General features: G+C 50.5%; 1 protein-coding gene across 1 annotated transcript; it reads right to left on the reverse strand.

Moving 5' to 3' along the window:
- Window positions 1-918: 918 nt before the first annotated feature.
- LOC147697831 (protein FAM200A-like) lies at window positions 919-18,124 on the reverse strand. The gene is made up of 2 exons (XM_086936141.1): window positions 17,777-18,124; window positions 919-1,407 (listed from the first exon to the last, which is right to left on the reverse strand). The coding sequence occupies exons 1-2, from the start codon at window positions 18,122-18,124 to the stop codon at window positions 919-921; spliced, it is 837 nt and encodes a 278-aa protein (XP_086792267.1).
- Window positions 18,125-22,865: the final 4,741 nt, after the last annotated feature.

The raw sequence follows: 22,865 nt of genomic DNA on the forward strand, positions 1-22,865 counted from the left end.
AAACATAAAATTGCAATATGAGGATACAAAAAATAAAAACCCCTTTGGCTCAGTAAAAATCTCAAGCTTAACTGACATATTTTTGGATGTTAAGCCATTCTATAGCTTCGAGCAGGAGATTGATGTCATACAACCCACTCTGGCGAAGAAGCTTTACCTACAATTTCGATACAGCACTTTGCCCTTTTACTCTAACATTGACAGGTGGACAGGGGGTCCGGCACGTTCTTGTCCCGGGTGCCGGATTGAGGAAGAAACCCCCGTACATGTTATCATTTTCTGTCCAGCTTACGTGAACATCAGGAAGAAATGGATAATCCAGCTGTGTAAAAATGTGGGTGTAAATCAATATCTGGCTTTCTTCAGGATTTTAAAAACTGACACCAAACCAGTGATAGTGTTTGCAGTAGCCAAATTTCTGCTTTCTATCTAGGTCAATTAGAAGGAATCTGATAGCTGACACTGTTACACATTTGATTTAAGTCTTATTGGAATAGGAGAGAGTAGATCAGTATCCTGTTAGTATAATAATTACAGATTTTATTGATTTTATGAGTTGTAAACATTATTCAAATTTTAGACTTTTAGAGAAAAAATTTAACAATTGATTACATACCCATGATAATATGAATGAATTAGTTGCTAAAGTATTGGATGGAATGGTTTTATTTGCTTTTATGGTAAATCAAACCGCAATAAAGCTTTTTTGAATTGAATATAATCATATTTGTAACAAAATAAGATAACAGTTGTTCAATAAAAACTTGTTAAGTGTGAAATGATACAAGATTAATAGCCAAATATGTTTCCATGCAACTTTTTTTAACCACACAACAATAGTTCAAAAATTTCTGTATAATAAAATATCTTTTCGATGAACAGGTAAAACAACAGAGTCGGAAATTTACCTTAAAAATCCTAGTGAGATGGATGTGCTTGTTTTTCCTTACATAGCTCCTGAAATCTTGGAGTTATTTTTGAGATCGCAAGACGCATTTCTTTTTCAAAGTTGATTTTTGCCCTATATTTAGACTTTATCACTGCAACTCCTGAGAAACCAGCTTCACAAAGGTAGGAAGTAGCAAAAGGGATCAAAACATGCAGGGCTCTCTTGCTCATAATTGGATATTCATCTCCAGCTTGGTACCAGAACTCAAGCAGTGACTGAGACTGGAACCTTACTTTCAATGCTGAGTCACTTGAAACATCAATACGCTGTTCTGCTTCCTCATTCTTAAAATGCTGAGGTATCTCAGCGTTAAAGGGGTCTCTCACCCATTTTATTGGCTCAACTTTATCCTCTGGAAAATATTTATCAAGGTAAAAACGCCGTTGAGACAAATACAGAACAAAAACTGTCCTCAGTTCCTCCTTTAACACCATCTCATAGTCCTGCAGAAACTGGTCCTATGAAGGAAAACATTTATAGTCACCTTTGCTTACACTGCTTTTCCAAAGGATCACTTTCATTTTAAAGCCTGAAACTTTGTCTGACAGTTGCAAGAAATTAGTATTATTGCTTTGCAAGGACTTGTTCAGTGCATTCAGTTTTTCAAATAGATCATAAAGAAAAGCCATTTGTAATAGAATGTCTGCATCAATAAACTTGTCAGCAAAACAATGTTCATCATCATGTAGATATGAGTATATTTCATTCCTCAGCTCATACACTCTAAGCAGGGAGTTACCTAGAGACAGCCACTGAGAACTGCTGTAGAACAAGAGGCATGAGTGTTCCGCACCCATGTCCTCACATAGTTCAGCAGAAAATCTTGCTTTCAATGGTCTTGTTTTAATATAATTTACCACTTTGATGACTATTTTCAAAATACCATGCAGTTCTTCACTGAGGTTTCCTGCTGCCAGTGCTTCTCTGTGAATTATGCAGTGTGTCCAAACAGCATCAGTCGCTTTAGATCGTATGTGAGCTTGAAGTCCTTGGTAGCATCCTGCCATTGAACGGCCCCCATCTGTACAAACTCCAACACATCTCTCCCAGTCAATTTGTTTCTGTTGCCTAAAATCATCCACAACCGCATACAAGTCTTGACCTGTAGTTCCACCTTTGATTTCTTTACAGAACAACAAATCCTCAACAGTTTGTTTTTCGTATAGAAACCTGACTTAGCAAATAAGATGGGTGTATTTGTGGTTGTCTGTTGCCTCATCCAACTGGAGTGCAAAGTCTTTGCCTCTTAGATTACAGATGAGCTGTTCGTTAATATCTTCAGCCATATCATTTATTCTCCGGCTGATAGTATTATTAGAAAGAGGCACTTTCAGCAGCTGTTTACCCGCATCTTCGCCAAGCATGATAGTTACCATATCAACAGCAGCAGGCAAAATCAGCTCTTCTGCAATTGTGTTTTTTTTTTACTCTTTGCAACTATATAGTCCACTTTATATGAAGACAGGAGGGTGTTACTATTAATTTTGGTTTGTTTTGAGAAAGTGGACTTTTGTAGTTTGGCTTCTGCAACTTTTCTTACAAAAAACTCCCTAGGCTTTCTGACCACATTTGGGTGAAGACTTTCAAGATGTCACTTAAGTTTACTTGGAAGCATGGATTCCAGAATCAAAACTTTTAAACTGATTGCACATTGAGGACGATCCTCATTATTAACCTGAACACACGTGAAACCATAATCCAGAAACCTTTCATCGTACTTTCTGTACTTGGCTTTTGTTTCCCATCCTCTTTTTTGTCACAAGAACCTGCAACTTCACTTTGCTCAGACGAACTTGAACTTTGCATTAGAAATCTCTTCATTGTCAATCAGAAAGATGGAAATCAGTTCCTCTTGTCTTAATTATTCAGATAGAGAAGAAAAGAATTTACAAAAGTATATAAGAAAGATATTTCTATCTGTAAAGTTCCTGGTTGTCTTTTCTTTTCCTTTGCTGAAGTATTTCTAGGTTTCTTGCGGGTCTCATCCACAGTCTCCATGGAATAATAAGCCTAGAGTACAAAACATTCAGGTAAGACAAGTATAAGTAGAACTAAAGTTATCCTCTGGCTCATGATGGATCTATTATTTATGTTATTTTGCAATAGTAGCCCATGATGATGATGGCCATTTGGACTTATTATTCTTATTGGCAACCGGCACAGACAGAAAGAGAATTCATTTTTTTAATGAAATGTAAGATCAAATAAAATGGCAAATGGAAACTTTGTTGCAATTTGGTGCAGCAGTTGCAACCAACAATAGAAAACATGAGCAACTCTGACGAACTTCATATAAGCAAGGCTTAAACCCCCGTGAAATCAAATAGAAACACATTTGGCCGAAACGGAATAAAATGCTGTAATTTTGCAGGCATCAATGGGAAAGCAAACAAGAACACATGGGATGAATGAGGATCCACATAAATTTGCATACATTTCGACACATCTTGGGTCAGGAGAAAATGTTCCTGCATATTTCTTGGGTTACGCCCGGTCAGAAACTCATCAAAGCTGCAGTGCTAGAAGCACGTCAGGTAAGCAGATGGCGAGGGAGCAGTCCACAGTGCAGCTCTATCCCACAAAGGGCACCTAATATCAAACAGGCTTTGAAATCCTGATCACAACCACAATATGACTGAGTGGCTAGTATTGTAGGATTTAAGTCTAAGATTGGCATGGCATTTGATGAATAATTAATAAACAGTGCCTCAGGCATCAAAGGTTGCTAAGAGTATAATAACATCTAACGTGCAAAATGTTTCTACTATCATTTGTATTGCTTTCACGTCGCCCGGTATCAAGTATACCATCAGAGCTATATTTCCTTGTAACAAAGAGTATCCATCCTCATGGTGACCATGGACATGCATTACCGAATCAAATCAAAGCTTCCAAAAGTTCATGATGAATATGGCAAAGCGTACCGCACAGCGTGGTACAGTTTGTTCCTCTGTACTTGTAATTCTCAGTGCCTCACTTAACCCTGAAATAGCCTTTTATTTTTTTACAACTATAACCATGGACATTGTATTGATAACGTTGCAGACAAGAATCCTACTGGTCCTAGGACCTTGATTTCTTTAGTTAAACTGGCTTTTTAGATTACAAATAATGCTAGTGATACGGGTGTAAAACAGAGGTTGGGCATTTGATTGATAATTAATAAAATGCCATACCGATCTTCTGCCCAACCTCCATTTTACACCTGTATCACCAGCATTTTTATTCAAAGCGGCGCGGGATTGGTTATATTCGAGTCATTGTATTTCTGACAGGAGTAGAGTGAGCAGGAATTATTATCTCTTCTTGTAAAAAGTGTAAGTCACTCTCCTTACTTGAGTAATTTATTTTAAAGAAATAACCCTCTGACTTGAGCAGCTCCCTATGTGTGGTGCTGTAGAAAGTATCAAATATTTTAACTCCAGCTGCAGCCAGCCGAAAGTCTTAAAATTAGGATTTTTCTCAGTTTAGTAGTAGTAAAGTTGAGAAAAATCCTAATTTTAAGATTTTCGGTATTCACAGAAGGCATTTAGGAGTCCTAAAGATAGGAGTCCTAACTTTACTACTACTAAATTGAGAAAAATCCTAACTTTAAGACTTTTTTTTTTTTTGTGCAAGACATTTATTGAATACTGTCAAGGTTGCACAGCGTCATGCCACCAACCCGGAGGCTAGCCGCTATCGGTGCACATCAACAGGACGATCAGAGACATAATAAAGCTAGTGCCTATATCGTTGTGCAGACATCATATCAATATAGTGACAAGTATATTCTCAACACGACTAAATCAGTTTGTCTCGCTTTTTTCATTTTTGTTAACTGTAACATGTGAGGTATCCCAATGACCCGTGGGAGGGGCTCGTGCGCCAGTCAGGTGGCGGACCTGCATCAATGGGTGGTATAATGCTTGCAGGCTACATGGCGGGAATCACACCAAGACTGGAATAATGCGTCACGTCATATGAGGCAACCAGATGAAGCACCGCATCCGAGGCATAGGGCAGTGAGCAGGCGGGGTAGCACTTTGGGAGCATGAGTGGGTCACCGGTAAGGATGAGGGGGGGGAAAGGGGGGGGGAAATAAGGATTGCAGCTCCTGAGACCACACTAGTCTAGCTCGATTCCATCCGCCCTGGAACAAGGAACAACACAGCAACATCCCAGCATCCCGACATCAATTGCTGGCATCCCCTGGAGGGTCCGTTATTAAGTAACAGTGCAGCGGGGCCCATATGTCAGTAGGCCAGGAAGTGGGCGGCAATAATTCAGAGTAAGTATGCAATTGTTCTTGGCAGTACACCATATCTTGCACCCAATCCTTGAACTTGGGTGCCCTTCCCCTCCCCCACCTACAGGCCACCCTGCGCTTGGCTAATAGCATGGCCAGTGCCACATATTTGCGATGGGCCGCTTGGAGTGGTTCAACATATCCCAGTAGTGCCACCAACGGGGATGGGTCCACCGTCATGTGTATCATTTTGGAGAGTGCCTGAAAAACCTGGTCCCAATAGCGGCACACCCCAGCACACCCCCATGCAAGGTGAAGGAAATCAGCCCCTGGAGCCCCACACCTGTCACAAGTGTCAGTAGATCTCAGCTGGAATCTGTGCAGACGCACCGGTGTGTGATACAACCTGTGTAAGAATTTATAATGAATGATCCTATATCTACTGCTAGAAGATATGCGCTCAGTTTGTTGTAAGCAGAATTCCCACTGCCTGTCAGTAAGGGTCATGGTCAAATCCTGTTCCCACTTTTTCCTGGCAGGCAAATCTGTGTAGGTCATGGTTGCACGGACCGATTTATATAGTGTGGACACCAGTTTGTTGGGATTATCGTGTAGCAGTAGGTTCTGTAGGGGGAGAAGTACAGGAGGTTCGTGTGGGAAGTCAGGTGTAATGGCTTGAAACCCGTGCCGGAGCCTTATATAGTAAAACATGTCGGTTGTATGCCTTCATAAAGCTGGTCTTTGGTGCGAAAGGTGCCATTACGGTACAAGTCCCCCCATGTACGAACATGTATTTTCGTCAACAATTTTTGAAAGCCTGCTTCCTGTAAGAGCGGCAGCTGTGGGTGGTAAGTCAAGGGTAATAGTGGGGCATATAAGAATTGCAGATCGAGTCTCAAAGTGATACGGTTCCACGCAGTCACAGTGCTAAGTACCGTGTTTGGGGTCTTATCCCTGCCTTCTACCGGGGAGTACAGCGCACCTTCAATGGGTGTCGGGTGAGCCAACCAATGTTCAGCCGCCAGTTGGGGCATGTATCTCGGTTGTCGAATCCAGAAGTAGGCATAGTGAGCCTGGGCAGCCCGGTAGTAAAGTTCGAAATCCGGAACCCCAAAACCGCCTTGCGAGTAGGGTCTGATAAGGATCTCCCACTTGAGTCTAGGTGCCTTTCCACCCCATACCAGCTTGAGTAGCTCCGAGCGCAGCAGCCGAAAAAAATAGGCCCCGGGATGAAACGGTATGTTCAGAAAGAGATACAGAAGCTGAGGGAGTATCACCATCTTGACTAGCGAAGCCCTCCCAGCCATGGACAGGGGAAGGGTTATCCATCTGGAAATATTGTCACTGATCTTATCCATCACTGTGCCATAGTTAGCATGAATCAGTGCCTCCCTATCCTTTTCTACATGTATACCCAGGTATTTAAAATCCCCCTCACACCAAGCAAGCGGAAATTCCAGTGGAAACTGATGTGTCGAGGCAGTGAGTGGGAAAATGCATGACTTGTTCCAGTTAATCTGGACGCCAGAGAGGGCTCCGAACCGTATGAACTCCCTAAGTATGGGATGCAGGTTCTCACCTGGGTGGCGAACATAGAGTGTAATATCATCGGCATACATGGAAATGAGTATCTGCCTCTGAAAACATCGCAATGCACTATCTCGATGATGTTGACGTAGTTTAGCAGCGAGGGGTTCTGTGGCTATGGCAAACAGGAGCGGGGAAAGGGGGCAGCCCTGCCTAGTTCCCCTGGAGACAGGGAATTCCGAAGACAATCTCCCATTGATGAGTACTCTGGCCACTGGGCGCGTATATAACAATCTGATCCAGGAGATAAAAATAAGCGGGAAGCCCATCCGCTCGAGTACCTTGAACACATAATCCCACTCGAGCGAGTCAAACGCCTTGGTGGTGTCTAAAAAAATGGCTGCCATTGGCAAGTCTTCGGAAACAGAGTCTAGGTGCCTTTCCACCCCATACCAGCTTGAGTAGCTCCGAGCGCAGCAGCCGAAAAAAATAGGCCCCGGGATGAAACGGTATGTTCAGAAAGAGATACAGAAGCTGAGGGAGTATCACCATCTTGACTAGCGAAGCCCTCCCAGCCATGGACAGGGGAAGGGTTATCCATCTGGAAATATTGTCACTGATCTTATCCATCACTGTGCCATAGTTAGCATGAATCAGTGCCTCCCTATCCTTTTCTACATGTATACCCAGGTATTTAAAATCCCCCTCACACCAAGCAAGCGGAAATTCCAGTGGAAACTGATGTGTCGAGGCAGTGAGTGGGAAAATGCATGACTTGTTCCAGTTAATCTGGACGCCAGAGAGGGCTCCGAACCGTATGAACTCCCTAAGTATGGGATGCAGGTTCTCACCTGGGTGGCGAACATAGAGTGTAATATCATCGGCATACATGGAAATGAGTATCTGCCTCTGAAAACATCGCAATGCACTATCTCAATGATGTTGACGTAGTTTAGCAGCGAGGGGTTCTGTGGCTATGGCAAACAGGAGCGGGGAAAGGGGGCAGCCCTGCCTAGTTCCCCTGGAGACAGGGAATTCCGAAGACAATCTCCCATTGATGAGTACTCTGGCCACTGGGCGCGTATATAACAATCTGATCCAGGAGATAAAAATAAGCGGGAAGCCCATCCGCTCGAGTACCTTGAACACATAATCCCACTCGAGCGAGTCAAACGCCTTGGTGGTGTCTAAAAAAATGGCTGCCATTGGCAAGTCTTCGGAAACAGAGTCATAGACAGAGAAAAAGGTGCGGAGGTTGTGCGACATCGCCCTACCAGGGACAAATCCGGCCTGGTCAGGGAGTACCAGATCGGGCAGTAGGAGGCTAATGCGCACCGCAATCAATTTGGCGAGTATCTTCACGTCGCAATTCAACAAGGATAATGGTCTATATGAATCGCAGTTAGTAGCGGGCTTCCCCGGCTTGAGTAGAGACGTGATGAGGGCGATTCTCATGGAGGCCGGGAGGTGGCCAACCTCGAGCGCATCTTCATATACTTCGCGCAGTACTGGCGCCATGAAGTCTATGAACGTTGGGGGGGCCTGGCTTGAGCGCCGAGGGAAATGGCGGCGTGAGCCCGGAGCTCCGCGCCTCTTCCCCACAAGAATCCTGACAGAAGGGCCGAAGAGCCCGTGTGTGCCCCGGCGCCGATTGAAAGCCCGGCGGTGACTGCTCGGACGAGAGCTGGGCTGCCGGCGGCATAGCAGAGCCGAGGACGGCCGCCGATCGCGGCGGCCCCTGGAGCGGAGGGGAGAACGGCGCCGAGCAAAATGGCTGCCACGGCGGAGTCCTGAAAGGCGGTGGGCTGCCAGAGGAACGCACTGCCGGCGCACATAGGGAAGGCGCGATCGCCGGCAGCGACGGACCCCACACGGCGAGGATTGCTCCTTAGAGCCCGGCTGCGGTACGCAGTGACATCGGGAGTAGGCGGGGACGGCCGCCCGGGTCCGCTCCCGCGGGCGAGGCTTCCTGGCGGACTCCTGGCCGAGAAAACGAGAACCGGAGCTCCAACCCAGCCCCAGGCACCGGCCGATTCAACAGGTGAGCGGGGGCCGTCCTGAGAGGGGGTCCGTGGGACAAGGTGCACGGAGCTGAGCATCCTTGGCCCCCCTCCCCCCCCTCGCCCCCACAACAGTGGCCCTGCAGCATATGGGGGCATGAGGAAGGATCCCGAGGGACATTGAAGGGACTTTGGCGGCGTCCAGCATACCACGCCACCCCAGGGGGGAGGGAACGATACCCCACAGCACCCGGGGGGTCGAACAGCACGACGGACGCCTACTCTGGGGCGCAGTGATCGAGCGGCGAGACCCCGTAGCGCACAGGGGCGGACCACGTGGCCGGGGCCCGGGGACAGCAGGCAGGCGAGGACAGCGGGAGCGGCGAGGCCGGCCACGATGGGGAAACCGAGGACCAAGGTGGAGGAGGCGGCAATGTCGGAAGTAGTGGAAGGGGGCCCCGCTGAGCAGACTGACCTGCAGCGATTGCAGGACCGGATACTGGACGCCATAACGGCCACCAGAGATGCGCTCCACAACGACATAGCGCAGGTGGCGTCGGGGCTGGGCCTACTCCGAGCGGACCATGACAAACTAAAAGACAGGGTCAAGGAGGCTGAAGTGGTGCTCGAGGTCATGGCGCCGGCTCACAAGGCGATGGAGAGTAAGCTGACGGAGGCCCTGGACCGCATAAGCACCCTGGAAAGGCGAGCGGAGGATGCGGAAAATAGAAGCGACGCAGCAACGTGCGGATCGTAGGTGTGCCGGAGACGGAGGGGACGGGGGACATGATTGCCTACATGGAGGAATGGCTGAAATCGGTGGTGGCGCCGGAAGGGCTTTCGCCATTCTTCACTCTGGAGCGGGCCCACAGGGTCCCTTCAGGACCGCCCAAGCCCGGGCTCCCACCCAGACCGATCATAGCCAAGTTGCTACACCACAAGGACAGAGATCTGCTCCTGCGGAAGGCTCGTGAGGATGGCCCCTTCCAGATTGCGAACAGTAGAGTCACACTTTTTCCGGACTTCACCTTCGAAACGCAGAAACAACGAGCCTCCTTCCTCACGATCAAGAAGGAACTGCGGAATGAAGGGATTGCCTACTCCTTGCTCTTCCCAGCCAGGCTACGAGTGGTAGTGGACGACAAGGCGATCTTCTTTGCGACTTCAGCGGAAGCCTGGGACTGGTGGGAGACATACAAGGCCGGGACTGACGGCGCCAGGATGAGAGAAGAGCGAGAAAAAGAGCGGGAACGCTCGCCCAAACGGCTGCGGAAATCGAAGAGACTATGGAAGCGAGGGCGAGGGAAGCTAGGCCCAACGGCCTCTCAGACTGACGCGGAACGACAGGCGGCGCTGCTGGAGGTGGAGAAGCTTGGTCGGGCAGAAGGTCCCGGATCTAAGGGGGCCACGGACTCGGACACTCATGTATCGGCCTCTGGCTCGGAGTCGGGCCTATCGGGGATTCACCGCACGGAAGGGCCGCTGGTGACGCCGCAGACGGCGGACGAGATCCTCAATATATGAACTACTGTCGATGCAGAGTGGGTAATGTTTGGGGAGCTGTGAGGGGGGACCATTGCCTATACACATAGTGGGGGCCGGGGCACACGGCGGGGCTCAGGGCAAAGGGGCCATGAGGAACTGGGGAGGGAGTGTGGAGATGGGCGACGCGGCCTCCCTCTGGACAAGGCCGTGCTCCGTAGGCCCTTAAGGCACCCACAGCTACGGCTGTGTAGTTGAGACCTGGGTCATCAGGTACGGGAGTTTGGATGGGAACTGGTATTTCGATATTGGGGCCTGTTCTGGGGGAGGGGGGGGGGGGGGGTTCCACAGTTGGGGACTGTTTTTTTTTTTGAAGTTGTTGACCCTGGGTGTACCATGGGTGGGGCTGTTGGGGAGTTTTGTTTTTTTCAGAGGGGGCACCATCACCGCCGACGGGCTGGACCTGGAGGGAGTGTTTCGACCGGATTACTGGGATAATGGCTAATGTAAATGGATTGACCTGTATTACCTGGAATGTCCGGGGCCTACACACTATGCAGCGCAGACACAAAATACATGCCTATTTAGTACGGAGGGGAGTGCACATCGCAATGCTGCAGGAGACGCATCTCACACTGCAGGAGGGGGAAGCGCTACAGAGGAGATGGCGGGGGCAGGTTTATCACACCAGCTATTCGGCCTATGCGCGAGGAGTGCTCATATGGGTTAGGGCAGGCACGCCTTTCCAACTCACACGCCAATGGATTGACCAGGAAGGGAGGTATGTGGTGGTGGAGGGGAAACTTGAAGGTAGAGATATAGTATTAGCTAGCATTTATGCCCCGAACACGGACCAGTTGGCTTTCCTTGCGACGCTGTCAGGGACGCTGGCCCACTCCCTTGCAGGCCCGGTCCTGCTGGGGGGTGACTTTAACTCCATTGCCGACCCCTTGCTGGACAGGTCTCACCCCCCCCTTCGTGACTCCCCGGTTTACAGGCTCTCTAGAGGTAGGAGGGACTGGCAGGAGAGCTGGGAACTTATAGACGTCTGGAGAGGGCAACACCCGACTGACCGGGATTATTCATTTTTCTCCGGGCTCCATGATTTGCATGTCCGTTTGGACACCATACTTTGCTCCCGGGAGGTGCTACCATGCGTCACTGGCTCAGAGTACCTATCGAGAACAATCTCAGACCATAATCCGCTCCTGATCCGGCTGGCGTGGGTGGCGAAGAAGCCCAGGGTTCCGCTCTGGAAACTGCGACCTGAGACTCTGGAGGACCCCCTTTTCGGGGAGGCCCTAGCGGAAGGAGTGGCCTTGTATTTCAAGGAGAATTAAGGGACGGCGACCTCAAGGGCGACGGAGTGGGACGCCTTCAAGGTAGTGGTGAGGGGTATCTGTATCAGGGATTATGTAGGCGTGCGGAAGGTACTGCTGGGCGATTTGGCTACGGCGGATGCTAGACTGAGGGAGGCGGAGAGGAGGCGGCCCGGACGCCCGGAACTCCAGGAGTCTCTCTGTTTGGCCAGGGAGACGGTAGCCGTTGAAGTGGAGAGGCTTCGAGCCTTTGACTACAAGCGCTATGTGCTGCGCTCCCATGTTGACGGCGATAAGGCGGGCACCCTCCTAGCGTGGCTCTCGAACCCCACCAAACGATGCGCCCCCATACTCCAACTGCGAGATACGACGGGCGTGATTCAACAAACTCAGCTGGGCATAGTCAACGCCTTCCAGAAATATTACGAGGGCCTGTACAAGAGTGCCCCGGAAACAGGACGGGACTGGTGGAACCCTTCCTGGCTGATCTGCCCCTACACCGGATAGAGGCTGAGCAAGCGAAGGACTTGGGGTCGGACATCGCCGTGGGGGAGATACGATCGGCGGTGCGGCGCATGGCGAGGAACAAATCGCCGGGGATAGACGGACTCCCCATAGAGTTCTATAACAAATATCTAGACATACTGGCACCGCGACTCCTGACTGTCTATAGGGAGGCCAAGGTGTCGGGACGGCTACCGCAGTCGATGAGGGAAGCATTAGTGGTCCCGCTGCTGAAGCCCGGCAGGGAGAGTGATGACCCTGCGTCCTATAGACCGCTCTCTATGCTCACCGCAGACTATAAAATCCTGAGTTCCATACTAGCGGCGAGGCTCCTGCCTCACATGGCGGGGCTTGTACACGACGACCAGAACGGCTTTATACCGAAACGCAACACCATGATCAATATCAGAAGGCTCATCCGTCTCCTGGACGGGCTGAACGAAGGGGCAGGGGCGGAACTGGTCCTCTCGGTAGATATTGAAAAGGCCTTCGACAGCCTCGAGTGGGACTACCTCTATGCTGTCATGGAGCGCTTTGGTCTGGGGGCTGGTTATATTCATTGGACGAAGGTCCTATACGCGGAAGCGATTGCAAGGGTAAGGGTGGGACCGGCGGTATCCCTCCGATACCCGGTGGAGCGGGGCACTCGTCAGGGCTGCTCCTTATCACCGCTTCTTTTTGCACTGGCTATTGAGCCGCTGGCGGCTGCAGCCCGAACGGGGTGGCACACCCGCGGAGTGCGGGCCCGTGACGGACAGCATTTCATCTCGCTGTATGCCGATGATTTACTACTGTTCCTCTGCGACGGGGGTGAGGACCTACGGAGAGCGGAAGCTCTACTGGAAAGCTTCGGAGTGATGTCGGGCCTGCGGGTTAACTGGCCCAAGACAAGTTTGTTCCCGCTACTGGAGGGCACTGCCCAGCCACAACACCAGTCGGAGGCGAACTGGAACCCTACCTGCATGAAATACCTGGGGGTCCATATCTACCATAAGCCGGAGGACTTACTTGAAGGCAACCTGGGACGATGCGTACGTGGACTGAAGGGCTGTATGTCCTTCTGGTCCACATTACCACTGTCAGTAGCGGGCCGGATTTCCCTACTAAAGATGGTTGCCCTACCGAGATTACTGTATTATTTCCGGACGCTCCCAATCTGGATACCTGGCTCCTTCTTTAAGCTCCTTAAATCTCAAATCACAACGTTCATTTGGGGTGCGGGACGGTGCAGAGTAGCGCTGGCCACGCTCTCTCGCCCGAAAGATGAGGGGGGTTTGGCAGTGCCAGACTTTGAGCTCTATTACCTAGCAGCCCAACTGCAAGTCTTCACGCAGGAAGTAGCGAGGGTATTTCGGGGCCCAGACGACGAAAGCTCGCGGGGGACGCCCAGACACGTCCTGGCGTTTATAACCCTCCAACAACGGCTGGACAGTCGGGATTTGTCGCTGGAACAGCGCACGTACCGTCACTGCTGGAACCGGACCCAGAAGAGAGCGGGCACCCAGCGCCCATATGCGCCTGAGATACCACTGGGTATGTTAACGGCCTTACCGCATGGCGGCGACTGGTCGCAACTACAGGAGTGGGAGGAAGCGGGGATACAGGTAGTTGGGGACCTCTTTGAGAATGGCGCGCTGCTCCCGTTCCGGGAGCTAATAGACCGCTTCGGTATCCCGAGAGGGGGATTTCTGCTGCATGCAGCAGTTACCAGGGCGATGCACGCCCACTGGGGCACGGGACTTGAGGAGCCCGGGACGGCAGCGGCGTGCCAGTACACCATGATGGCGACGGGCACGATTAAGGCGGTTACATGCCTATATGATCGGATGATCAGGGAGAATATCCCTCCTCTCACATCCCTAAAAACCAAATGGGAGGCGGATCTGAATAGGGACATAAGGGACACGACGTGGGCACAACTTGTCCGTAGGGCTCGCAACAGCACGAGAAACGCCAGGTTCCAGCTGATCCACTACTATGTGTTGCATAGGGCGTACATGACCCCAGGTAGAATCAGGCGGTATTTTGGCGATGACACGGCAGCCTGCCCCCGGTGCCCGGAGGAGGGGGCTGAGTTGGTGCACATGCTGTGGGCATGCCCGGCCCTACGGGATTATTGGCAGGAAGTAGGGGAGGTGCTGAATGAGGTGACGGAAAGATCCATAGAGTACGGACCGGCGGAATGTCTTTTGCACTGGTTTCCCCATACCCCCAAAAATAAGCTCACGAGTAAGTTTATCGACATGGGACTGATGGTGGCTAAGAGGGAGATCACTAAGAACTGGAAGGCGAGGATGGGGCCTACTCCACGGAGATGGCGGCAGGAGTTTCTAAAATGGGCCACGGCTGACAGCACGCATAGATACCAACTTGCGCGCAGGACCCCTAGCCAGACAGCAGCTGACACTGCGACCGCATGGGAAGTGATGGTGCAGGAACTCAGGGATAGCGAAGCTGACGCGGAGGAGGAGACTCCCGGGGGGGAGGGGACGGAGGAGGCGAGTTGAGGCCCTAGGAGCAGCAGGAATGTAGGGAGACTGAAGCCAGCAACCCAGAGATGGTAACAGCGTAGCCTTAGGCGGGTGGTGGTGTGCGGGATGGGGTGGGGGGGGGGAGTTTTGGGTTGGCGCAGGGAAGGGAGTTGGGGACTAGCGCGTAGTTTAGTAGGGCCATAAAAGTAGTCATACACTTAATCCGAACACTAACCACTCCTCTGTACTGAACGTCAGGCATGGATGAGCAGAGGCTTCAACGCTGCCCAACCCCCGGGTTGTGGGCCGGACGGCTGTGTACTGATTGTCGAGATGTACTATATATCTGCTAAAACTTATGATGCTACCTATATGTGTGTATTGGCCTGTACAGGTATGCCTACAATAAAAATTGTTTAAAAAAAAAAAAATGAAGTCTATGAACGTTTTGTAAAATTCAATAGGGATACCATCCAGCCCGGTGGCTTTACCTGAGTTCATATGCATGATAGCCTCCCTGACCTCATCTAGTTCGAACGGGGCACTCAGAAAGGCCCTTTGTGAATCACTCAGCCACCCCAAGGACACATCTGCCAGGTAGTCATCCAGCGTCAGTTCGCCTGTCCTGGTGGAGGAGTACAGTGTACTATAGTGCCGTACAAATTCATTCAGGATTTGTGTAGTGTCTCTGAGTACCAGCCCTTCAGCAGTCTCCAATTCCAGTACAACAGTCGGCGAACACATGAGTTTAACCGTCGCCGCCAAGGCTTTCCCAGGTCTCTCACCCTCCCCATATCGCCTGGCCACCCAGTGTTTGTTCCTGAATTTCACCTCCCGAGAAGCTTCGTCAGAGTACTCCGACAGTTTCTCCCGTATCTCAGCTAGGGTAGTGTTCCCAGGGTTCGCTCTGAGGTTCTCCTCTGCGTTTCTGAGGTCAGATTCCAGAGATTTCAATCTATTCAGTATGCTCTTGAGTACCCCCGAGCTTTTTGAAATGCAGAGACCTCGGAGTAAGGCCTTAAAGGCATCCCATATGGTCTCAACGTCCTGGACAGAATCTTTATTGCGTTTAAAGAATTCTAAACATTCCTCCCGGAGCTCTTCCTGGAATTCCGTGTCTAACAGCATCGAGGATTGCATACGCCACGCCGTGACCGGGGGGCCCAGTTCAGAGCCGGTCAATGTGATAAGTACGGGGGAGTGGTCGGAATATGTTCTGGGGAGGTGTGTCGCGTGAACCAGTGACGTGTAGAGGTGTGAAGTCAGGAGTACGTAATCAAGTCTTGCCCATGATCTAGCTTGCGCTGTGAAATGTGTACCTTCCCCCCTCGCCCCGCAGTGAGAACGCCAGGCGTCTATGAGATTATTACCATCAATAGTCGCCTGAAGGACCTCCCTCCCACTAGTATAATGGTGGGGGGCGGGGTCCGACCTATCTAAGGCGGGATTCAGGGTTGTATTGAAATCGCCCCCCCATATGAGGTGTTGTGGTCCCGTCCCCACTATCGCTGCCCATAAATCAGTAAAGTACTGCGGATCGTCCACGTTAGGCCCATAACAGCAGGCAAGCGTCACAGCCATACGCCCCAACCTGCCCCACATTAAGCAATATCTCCCCTGCGGGTCAGTCTTGGAGCCAGCTAGATGGAAAGGTGTATTCCTCTTGATCAGAATAGCCGTACCCCGAGCATATGAGGAGTATGAGGAGAAGACTGCATGTGAGGCCCATCTCTGTCCAAAGGAGTTCGATCTATAAGGCGCAAAGTGCTTTTCCTGTAGGAAAGCAATATGAACTTTATGGCGATCAAGGTAACCCAATATTTGTCTCCTTTTCCGATGATCACCCAGCCCTCTCACGTTCCAAGTGATCACATTCAGGCGTGTGTCCCCCATGTATGTTCTTGTACATATAAAGTCGAGATCAATGTATCCAGCACGGCGTATTTACTATCAGCAAGTAGCAGGCCCCTTTCAAGTCTCGCCTGTCCGGTAGTACCCAGGGGGAACAGGAGTCCCAGCTGTGGGGTAACATGTCCTAGCCACGGACATTGCACACATTGCAAAACCGCCCCACCCACCTCCCGGCCACAATCAAGCTGCCCCCCACAGAGACATAGAAGCGAGTCTTTGATACCTAATGCACATGTCATGAACTTAACCCAAACATTTCTCCCAAATCGACCCCCCTCCCACCTCTCCCCAATGAGTCCCAACAAAAGGACAAGGCGTGCAGAAAGAACAGTAGCATCTAACAACCAACCATGTATGCTTAATCCACCCGGCTCCATTAGAGTGAGCCACATCCTGCCAGCTGCATTCCTACCATGCAAAGTTTCTCGTCCACCACCCCCCTCCCACTGAAGCTTCCCCAACTCGCCAGCATCCCAGACCCACCCCCCACCCACATACCAACCAAAACAATTGAACAACAAAAGAGATAGAGTCAAGGTCCTTGGGGTACACCCAGTAGGGGTCATCAGAGGTGCACGTTCGACCACCCCCAGTCCTCCCACTCCGTGCAAGTCCACCCTTAGCGTCTCTTTCCGGAGGGGAGAGGGAGTAAGGGGGGTGGGGGCCTGGCATACATTACCACCTGCAGTCCGACACCCGTCCACGGCACCCCAGGAGTCAGTCGCAACCACCGCACACAGTGATAGCCTCCGCCATGCAGTGAGCCAGCGATGCCAATCCAGTAGACTGCAAAGTTAAAAACAACACAGAGCCAGTGGTCTTCTATTCCGGCCCAGAGTCATGTAGGCCCTCAGCATCCGCAGGTCGCCTACCCCGTTTAGGCAAAGTTTTAATATAGTCTTCGACTTGCTGGGGGTTGAGAAAGAAATGTTGCGTGCCTTGGTGGGTTACTCGTAATTTGGCCGGGTACAAGAGGGCATAATCAATGTTCAGGTCTCGAAGCTTCCTCTTAACAGCAAGGAACTTCCGCCGCTGCTCTTGAACCACCGGGGTAAAGTCAGGATATATAGAAAAGGACACGCCATCGTATGTGAGGTTTTGGTTCGCCCGGGCCGCTCGTAGTGCCGCATCGCGTCTCGATAGTTGAGCAGGCGTGCAATTATGGGTCGTGGCGGGGCGCCAGGCTTGGGCTGGGGTCCAAGCGAGCGATGAGCGGGTTCCACAATAAACTGGCTTGAGAGAGCCTCCGTCCCTACCGCTTCTGTAAGTAGCTTTTCAATGTATAGCTCCATCTTCCCCGTGTTGGTCGATTCTGGAATGCCCGTGACGCGGATGTTGTTCCGCCGACTTCTCGCTTCCAACTCCTCATTTTTGGCGGCAATCACTCTCAACACATTGTCCATTCTGGAAAGTCGCGAGGTATGCGCCGCCGTGGTGTCGTCATTCTCGGATATTCGGCGCTCCACCTCTGTAATGCGCTCTTCATGGACATCCATCTTCTGGACTATGCCGTCCATTCTAGCGGATAGTCTATCCACCTTGTCAACCACAGTGGCAAAGCCCTGGCGCATCTCCTGCAGCATCGTGGCGATGTCCGGGGCCGTGGGGGCCGACGTGGAAACCTCCGCGGCCGGGCTTCGGGGTTGCACACTGTCGCCCGTGTGCCGTGTCACCTTCTTCTGCGTTGCAGGTTCAAACTGCAGCTTGGGCTGCCGGTTGTCTGGCTTTCCCATGGCGGCAAGGAGAAAGAATCGTCGCGTCCCAGCGCTATTACCACCTCGGCTAGAGCAGCGTGAGGTGAAGAAGGCCACCCACCGTCAATGTGGCGCTATTCAGTAGGTCCGTTGCTCCGCACGTGCCCCGAGGTGGAAGGGAAAGTGTGGTAGGCGTCTGCTGTGGAGACCCACGGTGAAGTGAAGCGTGGACTTGGGCAAGTGTCTTTAACCAGGCTCCAGGCGCTTGAGTCAATTGCGCCGCCTCAGGCGCCCCAGCACAGGACAAGATGTAGTGCCTCGAGGCCCACCACAGGAGCACTGGGCCTGGGGAAGCGCCTGCAGTCACAGATGGGGTCCGGAGTTGTGGCAGTAACAGGTTTCATGGCCTTTGCCCAGTAAAGTGAAAATCAGGCAGTCCAGGGCTCGGGGCACACTGTAAGCAGGCAGAAGCAGTCCAATACGGCGCTATGAGAACGCGCCCTACGCAACACTAGACTTGAGACCCCGGGGGCGAAGCAGCGTCATCAGCGCTCAACATCCACTTCAGGCGCTGCAATCAGCCCATGCACAATGTCTCTCACCGGTAGTTTCCTGGGTGTCGGTCAACGTCCGCTCCCGCTACCAGGACGAGTAGCGCTGCCCGCCTCAGCTCCGCAGGCCTGCTTGCCTTGTGGTGAGCCTCGGGCTTGCGTAGTCTCAGGGGCCGCCGCCGGGCTCCGCCGTGGCAGGACGCACCTCGGCCGCCGACTCAGCCGATGCTAACTTCGGAGCCAAAGGAGGTAGAGCCTCCAAACTTGCACCGAGTGTGCAGTGGCGCTTGCTGCCCCTTCGTGGGGATTTTCGGGCGGGTGGGAGCAGGAACAACAGGATCAATTACGGATAGTAATGCCAGGCTGCTGGAGCCTCACGGAGGTGCGGCCATTCAGCTCGTGCGCCCTCTAGCACCCCCAACTTTAAGACTTTCGGTATTCACAGAAGGCATTTAGGAGTCCTAAAGTTAGGAGTCCTAACTTTACTACTACTAAATTGAGAAAAATCCTAACTTTAAGACTTTCGGTATTCACAGAAGGCATTTAGGAGTCCTAAAATTAGGACTCCTAACTTCTGTGAATACCGAAATGAGTAAGTGTCTTCTGTTAATACCAAAATGAGTAAGTGCCTTCTGTGAATACCAAAATGGTAGTAAGTTTAGGATTTTGTCTTAAGTTAGTTCTGTGAATCGGGCACAGAGTGAATGTAACTTAAATAGGTCTGTGGGTTACTGCGTTTGTCAGAGACTTCCTTTTGTTAGATGCAGTTTACAGTGAGCTAATAACTGTCATCAAAGAACTGCTGGCAGACTTCAAGGTATAGATTAGAACATATGGGTTTTTCCCCCAGACTTTCATTATTCTAATGTTGCGAAAAGGGTTCACTTGTGTACAAATCTGTTCTTGTCATTAAAGAAATCCCCAATCCATTGTGTTACATTTTAAATTCAGAGTTTGTGCTTCTCCAGACCAAGTACTCTTCAACTATACTGCCTACCAATATGGATGACATGTGAATTCACCCCTTGTTATCCTTTGTCTTATGTAACATGTCCTATACACTGATTTGCACACCTATGATTGATAGTCTCTGTGTAATATGTGCGTTATGTACAATGCTCTGACACCCTTCACTCACGGCCGGCTCTAGGGCGGTGCCACCGCACCGGGAGCTGACTTCGCACAGGGGCGTAAATACAACAATAATACAGATTCTAACATTATCAGGCTATATAGCTGTCGATGTGACAGCTAAATTTGCTGCCATGTTAAAAAGCCTTTCTTTTGTTTCAAGCACTGGAAACAATCTTACATTGATTATAAAAGTGTGTTTGTTCAGCATATACCACAACCGCAAAGCTTGTTTGCTCAACATTGATTGAAAAGGCGCTGCATGGCCCTGCCTAGCCCTGCTGACCCTGCCTGCCTTAGCTGTGCCTTGGCTCTCTGGCTCGGCCTCGCCCTTTTTAGCCCAGCTGTCGCTGCACTAAATCTGAGACCCTCATCTGTTTCTCTCTTTTAGCCTTCTTTTTCACCTGTCTCTTGCGACTTGCCTTTCTTTCACCTCTTTTCAGTTTTGCCTTTCTGTGCTTTTGGCCTTTCCTCTCGCCATTTTCACCCTTTTGCCCCTTTTTGCCCCTTTTGCCACCTCGCTTAAGCTTGTGGTTCCCAAACTGTGATCAGCATTTGCCATGCTGATCTTCTGCCCAACTACACTCGTATCACCAGCATTATTTTTATTGTAAAAATGGAACACGTTAGAAATCAGACATAAAATATAAGCCAAGCCAAGACCTGTTTCTCACTGGCTTATATTTCATATCTGATTTCTAATATGCTCCTTTTTTACAGTGAAAATAATGCTGGTGATACGGGTGTAGGTATGGGCGGAAAATCCGTTTCGCTCGCGGATTTTGCGGATTTTCGGGAAATCCGCAATCCGCGAGATTCGCGAATCTCCCGCAAAATCCGCAAATCCGCGAGCAGCGGATTTTGCTCGCACTGCTCGCACTGTTCGCGTGAGTTCGCGGCTTCCCAGTACAACTTCGCGCCCCGCGAATAAGTGCTAAATTGCAGAAATACGATCTTAGCAAAACTGAAACTACTTGCCAGGTTCAAAAGTTCAGGCTCATCATTAGTAGCCATATCCTGTAGTGCTTCCTGAGGGGCCCCTCCAGAGTTCAGTTGCCAGTTGCAACTATTATGTGACCCTGCTCTGAACCTCAGAATAGTTACACATATGCCACAAAGGTCCTGAATTACAGCTAAGGGAGACAAGCAGGAGCCAGGCTGGAAGTTAAAATCCATTAATCAGCCCCTAATTCATTATTGTCAGTTGGGGCAGGCCAGGTGTTGTAACTAATTTTGCAACAATGAAAGCACTTAGCAAGTGCAAAAGATCACTAATCAGGGCGCACTAAGGAAGCAGGTGCCAGCTAAAAAAATATTCTGTGACACATTAATCAGCCCCAAATTAATTCAGGTCACTTGAGGCAGGGAAGGTGTGCTTTGCTTTGCCGAAAATAATGTACACTGGACAACCAGAGGGTGTGGTGATGAAACAGAGGGTGGCATGGGTGGGCCAGAGGGTGGCATGAGTAGTCAGAGAGTGGCAGTGGTGACAGAGAGTGGCAGTGATGAAGAAGAGTGTCCCAAACAGGCTGGACACGTAGAAACAACAAGTTCGCAAAACTTGCGACCCGACAGGTAAGTTCGCAAATTGCGAAATTGTAAAAACCCTCGCGAACTGGCAGAAACACGGGCGAACACACAAAAAAAAAACGCAAATTCGCAGGAATTCGCGGATTTTGCGGATTGCGAATTCGCAAATCCGCAAAATTCGCGAACGCGAGATCCGCAAAATTCGCCCATGCTTATACGGGTGTAAATGCCCAACCTTCATTTTACACCTTTATCACCAGAATTATTTTTACTGTAAAAATGGAGCACCTTAATAATCAGATATAAAATATAAGCCAAGCCAAGGCCTTCTCTCTGGCTTCTTGGCTGCCTTGCAACAGACACACAGAACAGACCCCACAGGAATCCCTCTCATGCCAGTCCCAACACCAACGGCCCTTCTAACTTAACTTACCTTACGTAGGAAGAGGGTCCTACAGCAGAAGACGGCAGGCGGCAGAAGACGGCGGGTGGCAGTACACGGTAGCAGTAACTCCCTTGAAATGACCAGAGCTGCGCATGGCATGCGTATGCCAGTAATGGCGACTACCTCATACGCCTGTGAACGCACGTACGACACGTATATGTACGCATGTATGGCAGCAGTGCGTTCTTGAGACAAACTATGTCCCCGGTTTTTGCAGGTGGAACATATTTTGGCTGCGGCTGCAAGAGGCTTCACTTTTCCACATTGTGGTCGCGGCGCCCGTGGCTCCTCTTTACGGCGCACGGGGTGCTGCAGCGCACAGTTTGGGAACCACGGGTCTAGAGTAAGCATGTCAACTTAAGGTAAAACACACTGTGCCCGGTGTTCTTGGTTTTCCACAGACGTTATTTCCCCGTTAGGGCTGTGTATCCTAAATTTGGGGGCCCTGTTCTTTTCCCAAAAGAGGGCCATGGCTCCAGCAGTCTGATGGGTCAGGGCTGGGCTGAATAGGACCTGCATTGAATAGAGAGTGGGGGCGGAGATTTCCTTTCACTGACCTTAGCCCTCATAGAATAGAGAGCAGGGGGATAAGATTTCCTTTCAGCTACCTGGGCCAGGTCTGCCTTCCACAATGCTGTCTCCACCTCCTGCCAGGAAACTGCACAGAACTAGTTGTTGCTGTGCACAGGCACCCTCTACCTTCAGAGGACAAAGGATTTACTGGTATAAATATTGGGGCCTAGACCTCAGAACTTTACTTCACTTCTGGGAATCATGACAAACCTTTGCCAGGGAGAAGAACCAAGGAAGCTGAAGGAGGAGACTGCCCCTGTGCTGTGCTGTTGGGGTTGACCTGCAGTGGTTACTTTATTGCCTAGGAAAGAAGAAAAGGAACTTTGTGTGTACTTTTACAAATCTTGAAGAAGAATCTCCAAGGGCTTGAAGTGTGCTTGCCTCCTACCTGAAGTCTCAGGGATACAAGACTTCACCACCAGATCCCCTGAATTCCCTTGCTGGGAATTCTACCCGCAGAGAGGTGCCTACTGTTGTTCGCGCCCTCTGAGAAGACTACTTGTCGCTGGGAGCTGGAAGCGCGACGCAACGAGGAGAAGTGTGTCGCCGC

This window comes from Lissotriton vulgaris, chromosome 8 (assembly GCF_964263255.1).
Source record: "Lissotriton vulgaris chromosome 8, aLisVul1.2, whole genome shotgun sequence".
Classification (NCBI taxonomy): Eukaryota; Metazoa; Chordata; class Amphibia; order Caudata; family Salamandridae; genus Lissotriton; species Lissotriton vulgaris.